The sequence below is a fragment of the Poecilia formosa genome, unplaced genomic scaffold (assembly GCF_000485575.1).
Source record: "Poecilia formosa unplaced genomic scaffold, Poecilia_formosa-5.1.2 Scaffold220, whole genome shotgun sequence".
NCBI lineage: Eukaryota > Metazoa > Chordata > Actinopteri > Cyprinodontiformes > Poeciliidae > Poecilia > Poecilia formosa.
In genome coordinates this window covers 1040848-1061358 of record NW_006800159.1, presented here as the reverse complement: position 1 = coordinate 1061358, position 20511 = coordinate 1040848, and the positions used below count along the sequence as shown (strand labels likewise).

The 20511-nt window shown below is 40.0% G+C and overlaps 1 protein-coding gene across 1 annotated transcript in view; it reads right to left on the bottom strand.

Moving 5' to 3' along the window:
- LOC103149267 (carbonic anhydrase-related protein 10-like) overlaps positions 1-20511 on the bottom strand; it is a 95181-nt gene that overhangs the window by 73860 nt on the left and 810 nt on the right. Inside the window, exon 2 of the mRNA XM_007568340.2 lies at positions 17840-17914. Coding sequence (XP_007568402.1) covers positions 17840-17914 — 75 coding nt within the window. The remainder of the gene's footprint in view (positions 1-17839; positions 17915-20511) is intronic.

The following is a 20511-nucleotide window of genomic DNA, read 5'->3' as shown; positions in this document are numbered from 1 at the left end:
GTGTGTGTGTGTGTGTGTGTGTGTGTGTAGTTTCTCCATGAGAATGTTCAATAGCATGAGGAGCTGAAGCACAGCAGCCAGTATGAAGCTTTGCTGTGTGGACGTACTGTGCTGCTTTTTCCTTGTTCTAAAAACTACAACAAAAAGGTTCAAGGTTCTTAAGAGAATTACAATCACCAAAAGATGCACAGACTAGTCAGGTCTGTGGTTCATGCCTGAATTATTCATAGGTCAGTGGCCCAACAAAACCAACACATTCATCCCATAGACAGGCTTGCTTGTGGACAAACTGAGACTGCTGAGCTACAGCAGCATGACGTACTGGTCCCAGTGCTGAGACAAGTCATGATGTTCCAGGGTCTCAACCTTTCATCTGGTAACATTAGGGATTTACAGCCATCTGCTTCAGAAGACTGACTTCTCATTTCAGTGCTTGGGTGTGTGTGTGTGTGTGTGTGTGTGTGTGTGTGTGTGTGTGTGTGTGTGTGTGTGCGTGTGTGTATGTGTGTGCTGGCCTGCCTGTGGGTTTGTGAGGGTGGATTATTTCTCTCTAACCTCTCTATTTTCCCTTTCTTTGTATTCTTGTCACTTGTCCATCCCTCCTACAGTTCGGCTGTCTCTCCGACTTTGACTCAAGCTGTGTTGATGCTCAGCACTACGACAAAGGTCATATTTAAAGAGTCAGACAGAGAGCGTGACTGTAAAACCTCCCAGTGTGAACCGTGATGCTTGCTGGAAAACGTTTGCTGCGTTATAGTTTGCCAAGACGTTTCATTAATCATGTGCTAACAGGCGTAACGACGAGGCTCCACATGATATAAAAAACATAGTCTAGGCTGGATAAAATACCCCAAACTGACCTGTGAATAATAAGCTTAATTAGAACAATGGATATGAAGCTCATCTGAAGTGCTGGTATAGAATTTGTCATGACAGCATCATCTTTTGTAATGGGACAATCTCTAATTATTCTGACAAAACCAAAAGATAAACCAGCATGTTATGAACCAGTCACAGTAAAAATAAAGTATTTTAATAAGCAGAATTACAAAAGAGAGCTTTTTCCTTAAACTTATTAATTCAAAAATACAACCATAAACATACCCAGATACTTACGTTCCAGAGAGGAAACCCAAATTAAGCTAGTGATGGGAATAAAGTTGTATTTAGAAATTTAAAAAATCACTGAATTTATTTTGATGAAGGATGGAAAAAAGTGCAGTAGCAATGATAGAGGGGAAAAATAACACAAACAATCACACATACTGGTGGTAATGTAAAGGTCTATGGCTGCTTTGTGTCTTCACAACCTGAAGAACGTGTTCGAATTAGTGAAACCATGAATTGTGCTCTGAAGGAGGGCGTAGTCATCATTGTGTGATGACATAGACCAACCATACTGGTGTTGCTCTGGTTGTTGATCACAACAACCAGAGCAAGCAGCCTTAGAATCAAATGTTTTCCATTGAGTCTGACTGATTTTGAGCTATGTTACATGGAAGACCAACCATGTTGGTCTATGCAAAAAGCCAAACATCCAAAGGATACCAGCAATTCCACCTCTGAATGACACACCAAAAAGTAAGTTAAGGTTTTTGAGTGGTCTAGTCAAAGTCCAAACTTAAATAAAGTCAATTTGGTGTTACTTTAAAATGGTTGATGGTGGAAATCCATCTACTGTTGTTGAATTAAAATGATTAAAAGGACAGTGGGCTAAACTTCCACTTGTAGTTGTTGCTGTGCAGAGGAACGATGGGTCCTATGTTTCCCACAGGACCAGGTTGCTTTGGTTTTCATGGCAAAAGAAAAAGCCAAAAATAAAGAAATCTGTTAGGGGGCAAATATTTCTATATAGCACTGAGAGTTTGCTCATCGGCCATAATATTAAAATCCTCTTGGCTCACAAAGAGAGATCTACACCTCAAACTGCACTTTGTCCACATTTAAATGAAATACTTAAATGTGTATTGGTGAAAAGCCATCCATAGTTTAGCATATTTATGATCACAACAACCAGAGCAAGCAGCCTTAGAATCAAGTGTTTTCCATTGAGTCTGACTGTGTTTGAGCTTTGTTACATGGAAGACTGTTGAACAAGAAAAACTGAGACATTTATTTTTACATTTAAATAAAACTTCACACTCACTGTATAAAGATAAATCAAAATTGAATCATTCCAGTCCACTCAAGCAGGCAACTTCACCCAGCAGAGCTACAGATGGTCAGATGTGCTGTTGGCAGCTTGCCGACAACGCCGTTCCTCCTCGTTGCTCTTCTAAGTGAAATGTTTGATCAGCTTCTCTGTGTTTGTAAGAAAATATTACATGTGTTGCACATTTCAAGATTAATAAATAGCATTCATTTAAGTTAATATTATCAGCCTTTGGTTTGGAAACATCACTTTCTTATGCACGAGTCTCTGTAGCCAGTTTGTTATCCACATAAACCAGATTTTCATAGTTTTTGGACATGTTGGGGAAAAAATCAAAACAAATGAAACAGCTCAGACACACCATGGATATCACAAATGTGCACCTCTGCAAGAGAACCAACACAGCTGCGACTTCAATATCACGCTCATGGCCCAATGACAACTTTGCATAATCACATGCTGTTGTACAAAAACACTTTACTCATTTGAGCGTTGAGGATTACAGTTTTTTTCTTTTATTTCTTTCTTTTTTTTTTTTTTACACACCTAGCTTGAAGTTGAATTGAAACTATAAACTCTGCCTCCTCAGCCTGACCATCATAACTATATGATGCAAAAATCTGCAGAAGCATGAAAATTGAACCGTCATGTTGAAGCATTCTGCAGTGGGGTGGCCTGGTTTAATATTCTTTATCACTGATGAACAATGCTAACACATGTAATGTACAGTTTTTATCTTTAATCTAAAAATCTGTTGGCTTGGCAACTGCTTACTGGTTTTGCTCTATTGATACGAATAAAGATACTTGTCATATTATATTGTTATTAAAATGATTCATTGGTCTTTATTGTTCTTGCAACATCAAAAACTATTTGGCGTATTTTTCTCATCATTAATACCGAGTATTCCACATCTCAGTATTTTATGGTATGCCTTTTATAGATACTTTAAAAGGCCTGCAGCTTTAAAGCCGTGGAGATGATTCTACACAGTGCAGCCCATCCAGGTTTTACTCAGTTAAATATGCTATAAACCATGTACATTCCCTTCATTTCAAAGCTATAAACTGCTGTGTGGGTCTGTCTCAATATGTCCAGGCAAAACAAAGACATGAGTGATGTGGCAAAATGTGAAAACACAAAAGCAAAAATATATCTTAATTTGCAAGCTACATATTGAGCACTGATTTCTTGTTTAATGAGTGACAAAGTTGGATTCCAGCTGTTGGGATCCAACCATAAAAACAAAACATGTTCAAACCATGTTACCTGATCAAAAATGTTACCTGACCGGAGATCAATTGTACATGCAGTAAGTGGGCATGTTGCATGTGGTCTAAATAGACTACAAGTGCAGTTGATCACATGCACAAAAGTGATGCAGACCACCGTCTTTAAATGAGGATTTTGTGCATCAGGTAAACAGTCCCCCTTCCTCCTGCTTCCTCTGTATTTGTTCTACCAAACGGTCACAAAGCTAAAGAAATGCTTCTCTGCAGACATTCTCCTTTGTGAACAATGATGTTAAAATCTCCATGTAAGAGTTATTGACCATTCACCTGTTTTATTATTATGATAGTTATGTTGTGATTGGTCTTACTTGTGGCATTTTTTAAGGCACAAGATTTAATTTCTTAATGAAGAATGGCTAAGAATGACTATCACTATCAGCATCCTGCTGAAGACTGAGCTGCTGGAGGACAAAGTGACCAAAGTAAGGAACACTCTGTGACTTCTACCATCCATTTGTTCACTGTCTGCAGTATTACTGACATTAACTGTCTGTCCTGTCTATCGTTTTCTGGCTTGGCCTTCTCTTTACCTTGGATGTTTTCCTGGAGGAAGCTGAGCTGCTGCTGCAATAACGAAATGTCCTCCTTCTACAGATGATAGACTTGGCCCTGCCTTTCAGTGTTTGATTCTGTCTCTTTCCTATGCAAAGCCGTTGACTGATCTTTTGCTGCAACAAACTGCATGTGCTCAATTCCATCCTGTAGACTGGAAAATGAGCTCAGAGCTTTATCTGCTTAGCTGTGTTCCTGTCCTAGAAGCTACTTTTGGAGCTACTGCTGCCATTAACTCTCTACTGGTTCTCTGTTACAGAATGTACTCCTGGATCAGTGCTTTGTGTGTGTGTGTGTGTGTGTGTGCGTGTGCGTGTGCGTGTGTGTGTGTGTGTGTGTGCTCCGTATTTGGAAACTCCCAGTTGGTGGTGGCAGGTGGTCGTTCACACAGAGCCAGTTCAGGTTCAGGTTCAGGTTCTATTGTCCTTTTCACTGTTACTACATGCACGGTAAGTATGAAGGATTGCTGCAAAGTCAACAACACAATGACGCACACTATGCTCGTCCAGGAGAAGGTGATGCTGCCACTCAACACTTATTGCAATCAGATCTAAAAAAATATTAAAGGTATATTAATTGTGATTTAGTTGAGGAAATTCAATTAAATTATTCCACGAAAAAAAAGGGAAAACTGCTAAAACCTGAATTGGTTAGTATTATAATATATTTAATCTCTATTATTTTCAACCAAAGTTATTCCACAAGGCTCTTTAGACATTGTGGAAGGTCTAAAGAACCACTTGTGACACAAGTACTTGTGACACAAGTGCAGATCCCTGTAATGAAGGGATCTGCAGGGAGCAGATCCCTTCACTAAAGCAAAGCAACAAACAACAACAAAACAAGACAAAGAAGTTTCCCTTAAGCTAACGATCACAAGAGCGAGTTTTGGAAGACAAAGATGGATTTGGAACAGATTCGTCAGAATGAACAAAGTAGATTCAGTTAAGACTCTACTTTGTCTAAGTAGACAAAGCAGATTGTCTACTTGGTGAGCTAACTTGGTTTGGTCGATTTGTTTATTTATTTTTGCTGTTTTTGATTTCTAATTCCCATGGCTTGTCTTCATGTGGTTTTTGTTTGGATTCTACTTTTCTAATTCTCACTTGGTCTGCTAGGCAGTGGTAAATGGAAAGTGTGCTTGTATTACATTTGCTTGAATTAGAGAAACTGTACTTGGTCTGTTTCTGTGTGATCGAGTGAGATATCGCTATGGTGACACCAGCAGGCTGGCTGTGTAGCTCTATAATCAGATTGTCACACATCTGCTTTAAGCTGTAGCTGGTTAACTTAGCGAAGTTTAGAGTTCTACGGTGGTGTGGTGGGCGGGGTTAGTGAGCGTGGTTGTGGGAGAAATCCCAAATGTAAGAGGTATTGCTTGCCAAGTCTGTATGGTTCAATAAAATGTACAGATGCAATAATAATAGCAATAACAATAATCAGCTGAAAGCCTTGTGAGTACTGACATGCTGCTTTAAGTGGATGCTAATAACTGGGATGTATTCCTAACCTGTTGAGTTTGTCTTTATCAACATCTTTTTCAGCACGCCTGACGTAATTTCACTCAGAAACACTGCACAGCATGGAAGAGACATCGGGCATCGGCACTGGCCTTTGACGTGTGAAAATGATTTAAATTCTGCTCTCCTAGGGATGCACCCGGCCCCCAGCCGGCCCAATGTTCCCTTCTAGCATATGAAATTAGCAGGACATTTTTCTTTGAGCCTGAACCAAAAAGGGCCACCTCCTGAAAGAGGAGTAATGAGACTGGGCTCCGTTTTCCTCTTTCAGCTTCCTGTTCTCACTGACTTAAGTGAGTCCCACAAGTATCCGATGATGGACAGTTTCAACGTTCTTCAAGGACTCAAGGACAGCATCACAATGATGTCTGCAGCTCTGAGCTTCTTCTTTATTTTTTATTTTTTTGTTCTCCTTCCAGACACATAGCAAAGGCTGAGGTATTTGATCAGCATAGTTCAGTCCTGCCTGTGTTCATCAACAACGTTCTGAAACTAAAACCCAAACCGTTTGAAAACGTGATGGAGAGTTTGACCACTGAAGAATCAGGGATGACTTAAAATGCAGGTGGACAGTCATGATAACTGACTCAAAGAACTTTAACTGGATTACAAACAATAAAAGATACAAAAGATATAAAATACATCATCAATGTCATTATTATTATTATTATTATTATTATTATTATTATTATTATTATTATTATTATTATTATTATTATTATTATTATTATTATTATGCAGTGGGAATGCAATTCCTCTTTCATATAGATAACATTTCAGCCTTCAAACTTCACTAATAACACATTGAAAGTAACAGCTGTGCTCAGTTACTTGAGAAGTGAAAAAACAAGCTGGTTGAAAGCCATAACATCCAGCTAAAACCAGATATTTATACACTGCATAAAAAAATAATCAGTCTAAACTCTTAGATTTACCAACACTTGTGTTTCTTTTGTAAAACAGAATAATTGGAGAGATCAATTTGGGGAACTTTTTTCTTTAAAGTTAAAACAAAACAAAAAAACTCTTTCCTGAGTACTTGGTAGAATTGCCTTTTAAATTATATGAGTGCTAATAGGTGCTACTATTGCCTTAGTTTGTCACTCACTAAAATTGCACAAGTTAATTATGTTACTCAATCAAATAATGAACACTAAAAAACTTTGAGGCAATGAGTTTGCATATAGTTTTTGGGTTTTTTTAAACAAGGACTAATCAGGTTTTCTGGTGCATGTGAAATGTGGAGGAGCCGTCAGTCCAGACAGCAGCAGCGACGTTCTGCAGGGACAGAACCTGGTTCTGGGGCCAGAGTAGATGTTTTCAGAGCTAACCAACATCATCACAGCAGCTGGTGGAAAGTTTCACATCTTCAAAATACATTTCACTCTGCCCCTCATGTGTTTTCTGGTGTGGGTGATATAAGCGCTGCATATTGCTGCATTATGAATACGTGTGAAAGATACAGTTAAGTAAGTCAAACTCTTTTTTTCCAGGAGTAAACGTTGCTGCCTGGGTGGAGGATGTTTAGAAATGGCAGTGGGGGCATTTTAATTACACCCACACCTTGTAATAGAAATATCAGAAAGTGTCACAGCACTAAGACACATTCCACCTTCCGGCTAAAACAGGAGCTGATGTGCAGATGGCAGACACATTGTCCCACAGAGCCGATTCCCGTCCGTCCCACGGCGGTCCGGTTAAATAGGAACATATAGCAGCCGTGTCATAATCACTGCTAGAACCAGCTCTAATGTCATTACTTTGCTAAGTAATTGAAAAAATGCAGCAGACAGCCATCAGGCATCCTGTGTAAGTTAAATGAGATTATTAAGACAGAGTATCATAACTTCATTCCTCATTCCCTTCCCCTGATTCTATTCTCTCTTTTGTCCTTTATTCTCCTCTTTCTTCCTCCAGCCTCGCTGTTCCTCTGTCCTTTGGTCCCATCTAAAATTGCTCCTATCAGCTCCACTGCGTGGGAGGAATGTAGTTTCCTCCTCCTCCTCCTCCTCTTTTCTCTTGATCCTGCTACTTCTCTTCATTTCTTACACTTTTTTCCCTCTCTTGTGGACGTGCGACGTGTGCATGAGAGAATGAGAGTGTGAGTATGAGATGCTTTGAGCCAGAGAGGGTTTATGGAGACAGAATGAGAAGGGGAAAGGCACGGCGAGGGAAACTGCATGACAATGACAAAGAGAGGGAAATATATGCATAAGAACAGTCTCCGTGTGTGTGTGTGTGTGTGTGTGCGTGTGTGTGTGTGNCGCGCGTTTGTTTGTAATACCTTGTGGGGACGATTTTCCTGACATATACTACGTTGTGGGGACCAATTGCTCCCTGTAGGGACCGGAGCCTGGTCCCCACAAGGGGAAACCCTGCTTTTGGGTCAGGGGTCAGAGTTAGGGCTAAGGTATGAATTGAGTTTTGTTTAGGGTTAGGGTTAGGTATGTGATGGTTAGGGTTAGGAAAGGGTAAAGGAAAGGTTTAGGCTGTAGAAATGAATGGAAGTCAATGGAAAGTCCCCACAAAGATAGCAACACAAACATGTGTGTGTGCGTGCACCCAAAAGTGAGAGAGAGAGATGGAGGAAGACAGAGGCCCTTTTGATCACTAACTTGGTGTCCTACTTACAGCACACTCAAAAGAAAGAAACCCTGAGCTGTGATATGACACCCAAAGCAGACAGACTCAGGAATAAAACCCATTCATACACTAATACATATGAGATGATGGCATCTGTCAAAGCTCCTAACTTTTTCTGTCCCTTCATCTCAAATGGGATCTAGGAAACTCCTACTTGTAAGACCAAAGTTAACATCCACTCATAGTCTTCTAGATGCACCCTTGGCAGTATTATGTTTTTCAGGCACATAATGTCATTTTATAGCGCGATCAAGTACCTAAAAATACTGTATGAATCAAAAATGGCTTAAAATCTTTTGACTTTGTAATTTAACACATTGACATTGGGTCTCTGTCTTTTTAAAAAAAGTCCTACTCTTTCCGGAACTCTGTCTTCAGGAAGTCATCACAGCATGGTTCCTCTATTAACCCTTTAACAATGTTTTTACCAGCGTTTCACTGAGAAGTAGCTGCTATAATGAGCTAAGCCATTCTACAATACCACTAGATGTTTGCTAATTGCTGCTGGCTAGTCTGGAGGAGTTGAGTGGAGGAGTGGCAGGGGATAGGGTTACTCTGTGAGGAGGAAGCTCTGAACCTAGGAAACTGCAGCTCTGAGGAGGAGCTCCGTCTTTAAAGGCGGGGCTAGGACCAGCCAGGCGTTTTAACAGCTGAATGGCTGAAATAAAGCTCAAAAAGTCAAATTTACATAATACTGACCCTTTAATAATCTGCAAAATGTGACTTCAGTGAGTTTTAAAACCAAGAAATAGATTCAATCCAAACAGTGATGAGGGATCTTTACTCTGTTATTATTTCATTTTTCTATCTTTGTGTAAATCTACTTACTTTGACTGCCTGTCAGTTTGCTGCCCTTGCACAGACATTTCCCTATGTGGAACAATAATGGCCTGTGCTGAAACTAGCCGCTTCATAAAAAGGACAAAAACACCATAAAGATCCTTAAACACTCAATTTAACCCAATAATTAAGGGAGGAATTGCATTGGTTTTCCTTTTAATTCTAATCCCTTTCCAGCTGTTGACGCTGGCAGGAGCAGAGAACCCCCTGGGTGCTCCCTCACTTTTCCTCCCCGTTTTACAGCCTGGAGTGGAGACACTCAGAGAAACACACGGCTGGAGCAGGAGTGGAGATGTATCAGGAGGAAAGTTCAGCTCCCCCGAGCACCCGCTTTTCTTCCTCTCTTCCTCATAAACACTTCCCTGACAGACACTTCCTCCGTCTTCTGCTCTTCAGGCTCACAGAAACACAGGTTTTATCTTAGAGGGAGCGCACAAACAATAGGTTGTCTTGTTTACCATATTCCATACTCCATCTAGACTCCTTCAAGCTTCAGTTGATTCAGGTTAAAAAACATCAAACCAACATTCAGACAAGGAAAGCTTTGGAGGGAATATTCAAAGCAGAATGTGGAAGATAAAGGCTGAGTAGCTGGCACATAAAGAAAACAGCAGTCTAATTATTCTGATGCTATCTTAAGAAATGGTTGATTACTGTTTAACAGGCCATATATTGCTCCCACTTCCTGCAAGTCTGGGTTAAATATAAACTAGTTTTTGCAGTCTCTCTCCAAGACGTTGGTACTTCAAAAAGGCTACCCACTCTCTGCTACCATTAATAATGTTGGGCAGACAGCTTGGGTGTTGGAGAATAGCAACCTGACTGTTTATTCAGTCTGCTGTGCGCAGCCAAGAGAGGAGACAAACTCAAAAGTTTGAAGGGAATACAGAATCCAAATCCTACAGGCTGAAGCCAAAAGCAGTCCACATTCCCAGCGCCTCTCTGGGCGGCCACTTTCAGACCTGCTGGCCAGCAAAACACAACTCGTTTCTTCATGAAGTCACAGATGGGAGAAAATGCGAGAAAAATTATTTGAGGTATTTTTTTATTTTCTGGCAGCATGGGATATTTAAATAACTTACTGTGGATTTTAATTCTAACAGGAAGACATAGAATCCATCAAACACATGGGAGGAAATATTTTTGCAAATTGAACCGTTTTTGTAAAAACAAAACAAAGTCTAAATAGATATGTGGAACTGAAACAGAAGTCAGGAGTTTACCAGTGATACTCCTAGGACAGCCAGCATTTGTGATTTAATCCATCATAAATACGACTGGACTGAATACAGATGACACAGTAGAATCTCTTTCTAAGGCCAACAGCAGCAGATCAACACAATACAGACACATCCTGAGCTTTAAAAGCGTAGCATTATGTAAAATTCACCTTTTTTTTAGCTCTACATTAAGCTATAATATTATTCTCTCATCAAAAACATACCTAGAGTGTTGATTTGATTCTTTCATGCATGTTTGAGAAATTCTTTAATCTCCATGGCAACCATTCAGCCATGCAAAACGATTGGAGGAACCGTGCACCGTCTTTGAGCCGCAGCTCAAAGGCAGTTTCCAAGCTTCCTCCTCACAGAGCAGCCATCTCCTCTGTGACTTCCCCACTCAGCTCCTTCAGTCTAGCCAGCAGCAATTAGCAAGCACCTGGTGGAACTGAGCATCTGTTGAGTTCATTGTAGGAGCTACTTCTCAGTGATACTCTGGTAAAAATGTTGTTTCAGGGTTAACAGAGGAGCCACGTTGTGATGACTTCCTGAAGATGGAGTTTCAGAAAGAGCAGGAGTTTTTCATGAGACAGAGACCCAGTTTCAAGGCATTAAATGACAAAGTCAAATTTCTTTCATGCCATGTTTGATGTATATGGCATTTTTATAACAGAAGGTAACAATTGTGCTACAAAATTATTCTATGTAGCTAGAAAACACATAATACTGCCCTTTAATCACATTTTAATGTAACTGAAGTGTTTTTATTCCATCGTTTTTTAACTATCCCTCAATCCCAGGAAGGTGTGAATGGACACTGCGTCCACTTTTACACATTTCATGTTTTTCTGGAATTTTTTTGTCATTTCAGGAACTGCCAGGCTGATGGGACACCCACATCGCTCTTCCTGAGTGTCAACTTCAGACTGCGGGACGGTTAGATAACTTATGCAGCACCAGGCATTAGAGGTCGCCCCAACTGGATGATTCTTTACTCAGCATGATTTTTGACATTTCATGTTAACTAGTCGCAATCACATGACGAAACTGAATTTTTACAGTAAGATGAAAGGATGTCAGATAGTTTGAATTGTATAAGCAATAACTTACAAAAGAGGAACAGCAAGCCTGGCAAAGGCTATTGGAATAATGTGAAGTCAAAAACACTCAGGAACAATTTATTTTGAAACATAATTTTAAAAATAACATCTCTAACATCAGGTCTATGGTCAGCTAAATGTTTATTTAGGAATCAATCTTGTCAGACTCGTCCAACCACAGACCAGAGTCCAGGTTTCCTCTGAGAGTTCAGCTCATCCCTCAGGAGAAGGTAAACTCAGCTGACTGTCTCAGACATTTCCAGGTCTGAAGGCAAAGGTAGGGAAGAAAAAGCATAACAAAGGACGACTTCATAAATTAAGAAGTTAGGGGAAATTTACAAGAGGTTGGTGGATATTAGATGGGGAGGTTAAGGCAATAGAAAAAGTGGACATGTAATAAATATTAGCAAAGAGGCAAAAATGAGGAGGGAGAGAAGCTGAAAGGGCAGCAGAGATGAGAGAGAATACAGCTGAGCAGAGGAAGCAGATGAAAGGAGACAGGGAGACAACCAGACACTGATGTGATCAAAAATACATAAGAACCGTACAACTGAAGATGAACCTGACGCCCCTCAACCTGCTGCGGGGAGCGACAGAGACAGGATGGGGAATGACAGAGGGTGACAGAGATCGGCTGACATCAACATGGACGGAGGCGATGTACAGAAACACAAACCTCTCAATTTGAAATAGATCAATTACAGCCTCTCCTAACGACCCCGACCCTCTATCATCACTCCCAGACTCACTTTCACTTCAGAGAAGATATACAAGCTGCTGAGAAACAGCCTGGATGACCAGGAAGAGAAGAACCAACAGCAGAGGCTGAATGTCTGAGCAGCAGCACAAAATACACACAACCACTAAATAGTAACTGTCACTTTCAAAAAAACATTTAGGGATGCATGAACAGACCAAACACCTTACAAACGCGCATTCTATATGCTGCTCTTAATGACACTCCAATAAGTATTATGTTACTGTTCATGTGATAACATACTTTGATCTCACACACCTTCAGTGTAGAAGTTATAGTTGACAGACTGGACACACACACACTAATTTGATATGATGCAACAACAACCTGTGGGAACAGTTACAGGAAACGGTTTTAGATATGAGAGCTCTGTTGGACTGTTGAGATCAGCATCCATCATTTGAACTCTTTTTCAACACAGCGTCATGGAGACCACTCATCTGCAGACATCCCCAGACCTCTGTCCTCCCCTCATGCTGATCTGAGACGACCCTGAGGCGTTCCTAAGGCAGCTACGAGATGTGAGCAGGTCCTGGGTGAGCCCTGAGGGCCTCTTCCACTGGGCCAGGTCTCAAATACCTCCCCAGAAAGGCATTTACATTCTTAGTAGGGACTAAACCTACCTTGGCTTCTTTCAGAGAAGCACTGACATATCTGATGTTCTCCTAGAAAATCTCTAAAGGCAAAGTCTTTCCTGGAATGCCTTAGCTTAGGGTTTTATTTGACAGATATTGATTCTTGCCATTGCTGCACACAGGAAACATAAGTATGCTCAGACAGACAGATCCTCGACTCTAAAACTCCTTCAAAACACATAAAGACTGGTTTGGAAAACAACTTTGAAAATGCCTGTGTCGTGTGTGTGTGTGTGTGTGTGCGTGTGTGTGTGTGTGTGTGTGTGTGTGTGTTGGTGGGGGGACAACAAAGGCCTCAACATCGTTCCTTCTGGTCCTTCAGCCAGTCCAATTTCTCTATCACTACACCATAGATTTTGCTTGGTGTGTTATGAACTTCATTCTTCTTTATAGGTATAAGACAGTCTCTGGTTGCTTGAGTTTAACCCTCCCGTGGTCTCCAGGGGTCTTCAGCGTTCTGCAGCGGTCTCCATGGGTCTCCATGGGTCTCCAGGGGTCTCCAGCGGTCTGCAGCGGTCTCCAGGGGTCTCCAGCGGTCTGCAGCGGTCTCCATGGGTCTCCAGCGGTCTCCAGCGGTCTGCAGCGGTCTTAAGCACTTAAGCAATCCGGCGGGGTTGACAGACCACTTTAAGACAGAGAGTAAACCCTGTTCTGCTAAGTCCAAAGTCACCAACCCAAAGTATAAACCAAGCAGCCTGACATTAACAGCCGTCTTCAAGAATCCCAAATACCACCCACCCAACCCCACAGCCTTGTTGGACCTGTTCAACTGCCTCAGCACCAGAAACTGAGTGACCTCAGCGTTCTCAACCTATGGTTCCAGGACAAAATGTTTGTTGTTAATTCACAGTATGTATTTCACCATTTTATTAGTTTTAAGGGTCACTTTTGTTATGATCCGTGTTTCAGTGCGTTTATTTTTGAGATTTTCTGTGTTCAGTCCTGTTTTCCTGTGAGTCTCTGCGTCTTCCCCGTTGATTGTTCCCAGGTGTTTCTCGTTCCTTTGATTACCCCGTGTGTATTTAGTCTCACCTGTTGTCTGTGTTCTTTGTCGGGTCCTTGACTTACGAATGTCGATTGTCTTATGTCAGTAGTTGTGTGAGCTCTCTGGTTGAACTGTGAAGTCCCGCTTAGCTTAGCTCCTAGTTCAGTCTTGTATCAGTTGCTACCGGTATTTGGCTGTGTGCCTGTCTCTCTGCCGTGCTGCCTGTTGGACTGTTTTGAGCCTTCATTAAACTTGTCATCATCACCATAACCTGGGTCCTGCGTCATCTCCTCACCACCATCCACCCCACCTCATGACAACTTTAAGTTTATCACAATGTCAAATGTATTTATGTTTTCTGGTAGATTATTAAATACTTCCTGTACATTTTGTGTCATGTAAAACAAGTAAAACAACGCCAAATTTTTGTAATTGTTGGTGCCAGAAAGAGAGGCAGGGACAGGTTTCATTCTGCCAAAATCTCTCCGTTGCTCCATGGTATCTGATGGTGGTGCTGGTCTTTAATACAAGCAGTGGTCAGAAAGTAGGCAAAGCTTTACCAAGACCCAGAAAATAATCTGTTCCTCTAACCTGGTACCTAAAAGCACATGCCTTCTAAAATCTATTGTCTGTCCTTATATCCTTATACAAAGTCTAAAACAGTTTGGTGATCTGTCCAGATTGTGTTGGACTGAAGCTGACGCCCCTCAACCTGCTGCGGGGAGCAATAGAGACAGGATGGGGAGTCATTAAGAACCATTAATGATTTACCTGAAACATCCTCCAACTACTACAAAAGTAAAGCAAATTATGAAGCTTAGTGTCTCTATAGCTGCTGAGGGATATTTCTGTGTGAACTCGTCACCACAGTAGAACGGAGCGTTGAGTGGAACAAGGAAACACACCTCAACCTCGCTCATTGCTCACGGTTTGTTTTTGTTTTTGTCAGGTGTCACGGTGGCAGACGTATAGTTCAGACTGAAACACTGAGGCTTCATGCAGTCTCTCATGAAGTCGATTTCTTCTTGTTGCTCGTTGGCTAAAGTTTACAGCTAAATGGTGTTTAGCCATTTTTATTATATTTAATTGTGCACAAGAGGATTTTTGTTTCTCCAAAACCACTTTTTTTCCTCCATTATTTTATTTGTTACATTTTCCTTTTATTTTGTTTCTATATTAAAAATATCACTAAAACTGGTATTTATAGGTGCTCCATACTTACATTTTGCACTTTAGAATTAATATTAACATGACTTAATACAAATGATTTAACATTTTTAAAATGTACCTTAAAAGTTAATATAAAACTATATCAAGTATAAAATGACTTGTTCTTAGAGATTTTTACATTTTCAAACATGGATCATCTGAACTGCTCTTTGGAGTTTCGATATGTGGTCAGTGCTGCCCTGCCAACCCCTCTGGCTCGGCCCCTGCTGTCATCTGTCCAGCATACTGTAAATTATTTCAAGATTTAACCTTCATCCAAGAGAAAGGCTTACAGGTGGAGCACGGAGGCTCTTCTATACTCTTTCTCATCTATCATTTTTACCACCTCTCTGTTTGTGATTAAGTTCCAGTCATTTTGGTTCTCCCCTAAACTGCAGTGGACTATCAGCTGTAATGTGCCTCAAATGGCAGCCAGTTTCTGTCTCTGCTGATGTACACAGAACGTCCTAAACCTTTCTCGGCCTCTGCCTCATCTGGATAATAAGGGGATCATAAAAAATACAGAAGTTTACAGATACCCCATAAAAACTCTGGAGTTAGCTCAGGCCAAATTTCTCTTGTTTCAGAGATGTTTAATCACCAAATTTATTTCTACTCACTAAATGCCACGATAATGAGGGGAAGAATATCAGAGTTCAGAATTAGAATTTTACATACATTTCCTCAGTATTTGGTAGCATTGCCTGACTTGAGTCAAACATTTTGGGTTTTCTTCCATGAGTTTTTCCCAATGCTGGAGTTCTGGCTCATTCTTCCTGACAGAAGCAGGGTTGTCAGGTTTGTAGGATCTACATACGGCTTCTCTCCGGGATTGAGATCAGGACTGAACAGACCGGATTTCTTGTTGAAGCTAAGATCCTTCAAAGTTTGCAGCAAGATGCTGCAGATTTTCTATCAGTCTGTTGTTCAGAGAGTCATCTCTGCTGCCATCATCTGTTGGGGCAGCAGCATCAGAACCAGGGACCTAAAAAAAAACTCAACAACCTGATTAAGAAGGCTGGTTCAGTTCTGGTTCTGTTCTGGGGACGACTGTGGAACCTCTGGAGATAATGATGCAAAGAAGGATTCTTCATAAAATCAAGAAAATTGTGGACATTCCTGACCATCCTCTTCATGACACTGTCTTGGGAAAACAGAGTATCTTCAGTCAGAAGCTTCTTCAGGTTCACTGTTACACAGACCGCTACCACTGCCAAATGCCATCACCATCTACAGTAACTCTCTGAGGAATTTGAATTAATGAGCTACAGCATTTAATTTCCCTTTAGGATCAATAAAGTATTTTTGAATGTGAATTTGAACAGATGAATGCAGCATCTGTTCCTCAGGACCAACCAGACTGATGCAGCTCCAGGATTCTCTTCCTGATATCTGATTTCTGCTGACGTCCCCATCATGTTAAAACAGAAATACATCCTTAAAGTCCATCCACAGGTGTTCCTCCAATTGTCTCAAATGTGTTCAGTAAACCTATCAGAAGTCTCCAAAGCTATGACATCATCATCTGTTTTTCCTCATTGTTTAAAGAGACAGTAATCAATCTGCAAACACACTTCCGATTTTGTGAAAACATCAATAAATAAATCTGATAACTTCCTCTGATTATTCTGGCATTTAGCAAATATAAATAATTGCAATAATTTTTACTGACCTATAAGAACAGAACTTAATAATGTAACTTCAGACAGCAAGAAAGAAAAAAGGTGTGTGCATCTTGGCTTTGACTGTACCAGCAAAAGATGAGAACAACCTACATGTAGCATAACAACAGTTTGCAGGAGTCATTTCTCATGTGCCAGCACAACTGTAGCTAGAGAGCGGTAACATGTGAAAACACACTTCGGATGAAAAGGCTCAAGTCAAAGTCACACACTCCTCACTGAGCCTACTTACAGTATCAAATTTCCCAGAGGGAGGTTTGCACACAGAAACATACTCCCTGCTCTTTCACTCCAGCAAATCTCACTGATGTAATCTCATACTAATCCTATCTCTGACACTTACCCTCTCTAACTGTGAGGTGTGAGTTTTGCCCCCCTGGTGACACTGCTTCCCAACGGCATGAGCATATTTATGCTGAAGTCTCCATAGTACACTAATAAAACATGTTTATATGCAAATACATGAAGTTTCCTGAAAGTGCATTTCAACTACTACCAATAATATTTAACCTTACTCATGGCCAAGTTTTACTCAAATCCTGATTTTAAACTCAGAATTCAGACTTTAATATTCTAAGGTCAAAAGGTAGAGTTCTAAGAAAAAAGTTGGAAGTCTAAAAAAAAAAAATCATCTTCACAGTTCAAAAGTTCTTGGTGATTTATTAAGTATAATATTGATGTAATGTTTTTCATTTAAAATAATTGAATCCTTGCCTCCTAATTACACTTCCCTAGAGAACAGAAAGCATAAGAGGTGCTGGCTGCATTATTATGATTCACTAAGCTGTAACAAAATGTTCTCCACTGGAGCAGATGAGTAGGCCTCACATTGTATTGTATTGAACAATACAAATGTATTTTTAATTAAAAAACACATTTATGATTTTTCCTCCTCCACCAAACTACATTGGCGTTGGCCCGTCACATAAAACCCCAATAAAATGCCTTGAAGTTTGTGGTTGTAACGTGTGAAAATATTCAAATGTTTATGGGACATAAATACTTTTGCAAGCCAGTGTAGATGTTTCGTCTGATCAGATGCACACCGGCCCCTTCCAGAAAAAGCTGGAAATCGAGTTAGCATGAAAGCCTGCTTCGGTGAGAACCAGCAGTTCTGTGTTATTTCTATCACCTCTCTCTAATTCACAATTTCAAAATGCAGGAGAAGAACACCAACAGAAACACGATGGCAGTGATCCACTTCCTATCAGCGCGCCCAGCGCTGTATGTGAGACAAGTGGGAATCAGTTACCTGGAACAAAGCTTCCCTGGACCACATCTTTATATGCCCACCAACTCTCATCAAGCTTGGATATAATAGGCTGAGCTGTGAAGAGACAGAAAAAAGAGAATGTGAGGTTTTTAATAAGATCCTTAATGACTGCTCAAAATTCTCTTTCATATCAAAGCTCTTTTTTTTAAACTCCCTGGCAGAGCAAAAAGAGATGAATACCACTATTAAAGAGAAAACATGAAGGCAGCTATGAGTTGTAAGCAATGATTAATATTGAATTTGAGGGTAATGACGTGACTTCTTCAAATGCAAGTTATTTTATAAAAAAATAACAATTCTGACAGTCTCCACTGTACATTAGAAGAGGGTGCTTATGTGTTTTCAATAACATTACCAAAAAGAAGCCATGAGTTTATTTAGACCCACCACAAGAACCAGAAATGTTATTCCAAAATGAAGTACGTTTGATTTCTGAATAAACACAAAGATGAACCAGTGGGTTTAGCATGTTGCCAAAATACAAACTGCAGCCTCTGCAGTGTGAAGAGCTTTGCACTCCCCAGTCACTTCCTCTCCACATTGATGCAATCTGTGTGTGGAACTTCTGTCACTGAAAACTTTTGCGGCTCAAGAAATAAATCTGGGAAACCAATTTAGACAAACAGAAATGTCATTTCTGAAAGAGAAGGCCGGAGCTGAAATGAAAACTGAACTCGGCTTTCATAAATCTTAGATGTGTGCTACATGGACCGCTCGACTTCAGGCAGCGTCACCAAAAGCTTTTCACAGGAAATCCTCTTTACCGTGAAAGACGGGAAATAAACAGACTTTCTACATAAAGTATATCATTTGATACAGTTCTAGTGTTTGTATGTTTGTGTTAGTGCTGTATTATATTTGGCTCTAAAAGGAGAAAATGGATCTGTGTTCCACTTGAAAGTGGAGAAATTAGTAGCATTTGCTTATTGTTTGTTGTGGGAATGGAAACCAGGGTGAACCATCAGGGACCCTGACTTCAAAGTAAAAAAAAAAAAAAAACACAGAGATAATATAAAACTGAGCTTGATTCTCAGTTTTCAGTCCAAGATCTGACTTTAGTTTTATTATGTTTGTGGAAAAAATAAACCAATTGGCAGTCAGTTTGCATCGTCATAACTGGCCTAAAGATTGTTGCTGTGGGAGATGAAGCCATCAGAGTTGTCTCTGGTCCAGAACACTTTAACATCATGAGGTTAAAACTTAACGGGGATTATTGCTTTTCCCCTTTTCAATACAATTTAGCCATAGAAATGTGTTGTTAAATATTATTGCAATGTGTGACCATTTTTCAGTCCATGATTTGTTAACTATTTCACAGATCTGGGTAGAGTTTGACTCAGCAGGTGAAAAAAAGAAACCAAGACAGAAATTCAGAACTGGACAGATAGTTGTTTAGTCAAAGCTTCATCAAATGCTGAAACACCAGAGATTCAGGCGAGTAACTTCTATTGCTTCTGGCTGGTTAACAGTTGAAACCAGAATACCAAATAAAGAAACAAAAACACTCTTTTCTTTCTCACAGTCTGAAGTTAAATCTGAACAAACCTTTCTCGTTTTTAATGTCAGGTAGAATTACCAAAATTATTTACATTTCCTAAATGCCATAAAACATAGTGAGAACATTTTTTAGACATTTTTTGTAACCTTCCTTGAACTCAAAGTTTACATACATCCAGTGAGTATCAAGGATGCCTGTCTATTAAGCTGCATGACTTTGGTCAAACCTTTTGGATTTGGGTTTGCTTAGAGCCAAATTTCCAGCAAACCAAAAGCTTCTTGAAGGAAATCAACAATGTTGGAAAAAGGATTCAAAGGGAAATCCAACAAATACTTGAATGTGGAAGTGAAGATGCTGAAAAAACATTTGAAAAATCTACCTTTTATTATTTTGGCATTTAATAAGCTGTCCATTTGGTTAATCTGCCCTAAAATATCAAAAATTTAGACTGATTTATTGTCAGACACTGAGAAAAGAACAACTATATTTCTATTTCTATATGTAGTATATACATATGTGTGTGCGTGTGCGTGTGTGTGCGTGTGTGTGTGTCAATGTATTCCCCATAATTTGATAAAATGGTTTCTCTCACTCTGTGTTTCTCTGTATTTAGCTGAAATGATGAAAAATAACCAGTCCAACCAGTTTGTAACTTTTTGTAATTATGTAAGAAGTCTGGACTCATCCAGTGAAAATTCTGTCAGCTGATATGAGGTACAAACAGCTGCAGCTCTTGTATTCATGAATTATATATTTACTGTGTGTGACTCGCTGTGCTCTCTGTATTAGGAGCTGTTTTATGCATATGCATGCGTTGTAAGAGTGTGATCAAAGTGTCGGCTTATGGTGTGTGAGAACGCGGACTCAGTGCTCTAACTCTGCCCAACAAGTCCGGACTTGTTGTAATCAACAGTATAAAAACCAGAGAAGAAGAAGCTGACATTGTAACCTGAGTGGCAGCTACTATGAAAACGTTGCATGTCTGAACTACAGCAGCCTGATAAACCTGAAGCTGTTAAATGGTCACATATACACAGGGTTTGTTTCACAGTAGTGTATTTTTTTTATTATTTTTTATGTTTTATTATTATTATTATTATTATTATTATATTTTTTCTGTTTTGTTGTTGGTTGTTTGTAGCTACATCTGACG